This window comes from Echinops telfairi, unplaced genomic scaffold (genome assembly GCF_000313985.2).
Source record: "Echinops telfairi isolate 266 unplaced genomic scaffold, ASM31398v2 ScPeMD7_7424;HRSCAF=8462, whole genome shotgun sequence".
Lineage (NCBI taxonomy): Eukaryota > Metazoa > Chordata > Mammalia > Afrosoricida > Tenrecidae > Echinops > Echinops telfairi.
Window position 1 is genome coordinate 51,500,154 of NW_022111324.1, and position 1,525 is coordinate 51,501,678.

Genomic DNA, 1,525 nt, shown 5'->3' on the forward strand with positions numbered 1-1,525 from the left:
TGTGTGTGTGTGTGTGTGTGTGTGTGTGTGTGTGTGTGTATGTGTGTGAGTGCATCGATGTGTATCGTGCGTGTGCTGGGGTCTTTTTATGTGCTGCTTGTTCCAAGTTCAAGGGGTAGTTCAGGAGCAATTGCAGTGTGGACATAATGACTTGTTGAACAGATGTGAAGGGTGTCCCAACCGAACAGGCCCAGCCGGAATTCTAAGGAGCATGGGGGCAGGCCAACACAGACACAAGATCCTTCCTTAGGGGACTGCAGGGGCCAGCCCCACCTGGTTGTTCCCACGGTCAAAGACTGAGTAAAATCGTCTAATGAAGACGTCACCCAAGATCCAGAGAGGCCCATCTGGAGGCTGGATGTCAAGACCTTGAAAACCACTGCTGCAGAAGTCCATTCCGTTCACAAAGTCCTGTGGGCGGAAAGAGCCGTGTGAGTGACGTGCCGAGGAAGAGGGAAGCAGTGCTGCCCAGGGGCCTCCTATGGGGTGGTGGCTGGTGGCCCTGGGTGACCTCGGAGGGTAGGTATACACTTTTGACTTGCTGGTTCCTCCTCATACTCCATACACCGCTACTCCAGTTTGCTTCCTAAGATGTGTATTTGCACAAGTTCATGCATGTGAGCCTGGGCTTCTAAGGTCGACTGGAGAATTGTTCATCTGTTACACACTCGGCCACTGTCTCACAACCGGGTGAGCGAAGGATGCCTTGGGGCGTCATCGAAAGAACCAGAACAAAAAAATCTGACACTGGAGGACCTGGTTCAAGTCATAGTTGCATTCTGTTTAATGAAGACCAACACAACTTCTTAACAAGAGAAAGCTGCTCTGAAAGGGACGAACTAGCCAGCGCTTTCTTGTGGTGGTGTGAGAACCATCTTTTGAGCGGTCACTTTCAGCTCTCAGGCAGGTTGGCATCTACTCCCCCGTGAGGAGAGTTTAATGCTCCGCTCCTTGTCTACGTTTGTTTGGCAGGGACTTAGGGTCCACCAGGCAGGTGTGGTTTCCCCACACATTTCAAACATCTGTTTGGAATGTGAAGTTGTTGATTGGTGGGGAAGGGGATTCACAGAGGGCCCAAGGAAGCTTCTGAGGAAGAAGGGAATAAAAGGTCAAAGTTCTTACAGCTGGATCCCGGTGGCTCTGAAAGTTGCTGACAGGAAAGGGCAGGGGGACCCTGCTGGGAGCCGGACTCGTCTCGGGGTGAGTCGGGCGCGGTATTGGGTGTGTACACTGATGCACCTGGCTAGCTTGTCTTCAGGCAGACCATCTGTGGGCATGACATTCCCATTGGCAGCTCCAGATTCCCCATGTATGGAGAAGTTGAGGGGGTATATCGTGAAGCTGAGCTCTAAAGCACAGCTTCTGTTTTCACTGGGATTGCCGCTGTATATGTGCAGTCGATCCTCAGGAGACAGCCAGGCTCCTCCGCTCATCGACGGCGTCTCAGAAACCCGAAGGCACAGTTCTACTCTGTCTTACGAGGTCGCAGTTCTACTCTGTCTTACGAGGTCGCAGTTCTACTCTG

At 52.3% G+C, this 1,525-nt stretch overlaps 1 protein-coding gene across 1 annotated transcript in view; it reads right to left on the reverse strand.

The window, feature by feature from the left end:
• Window positions 1-246: 246 nt before the first annotated feature.
• The window catches only part of CTSE (cathepsin E), a 12,392-nt gene continuing 11,113 nt past the window's right edge, over window positions 247-1,525 (reverse strand). The window contains exon 7 of the mRNA XM_013003954.1: window positions 247-411. Within this exon, the coding sequence (XP_012859408.1) occupies window positions 247-411 (165 nt within the window). The remainder of the gene's footprint in view (window positions 412-1,525) is intronic.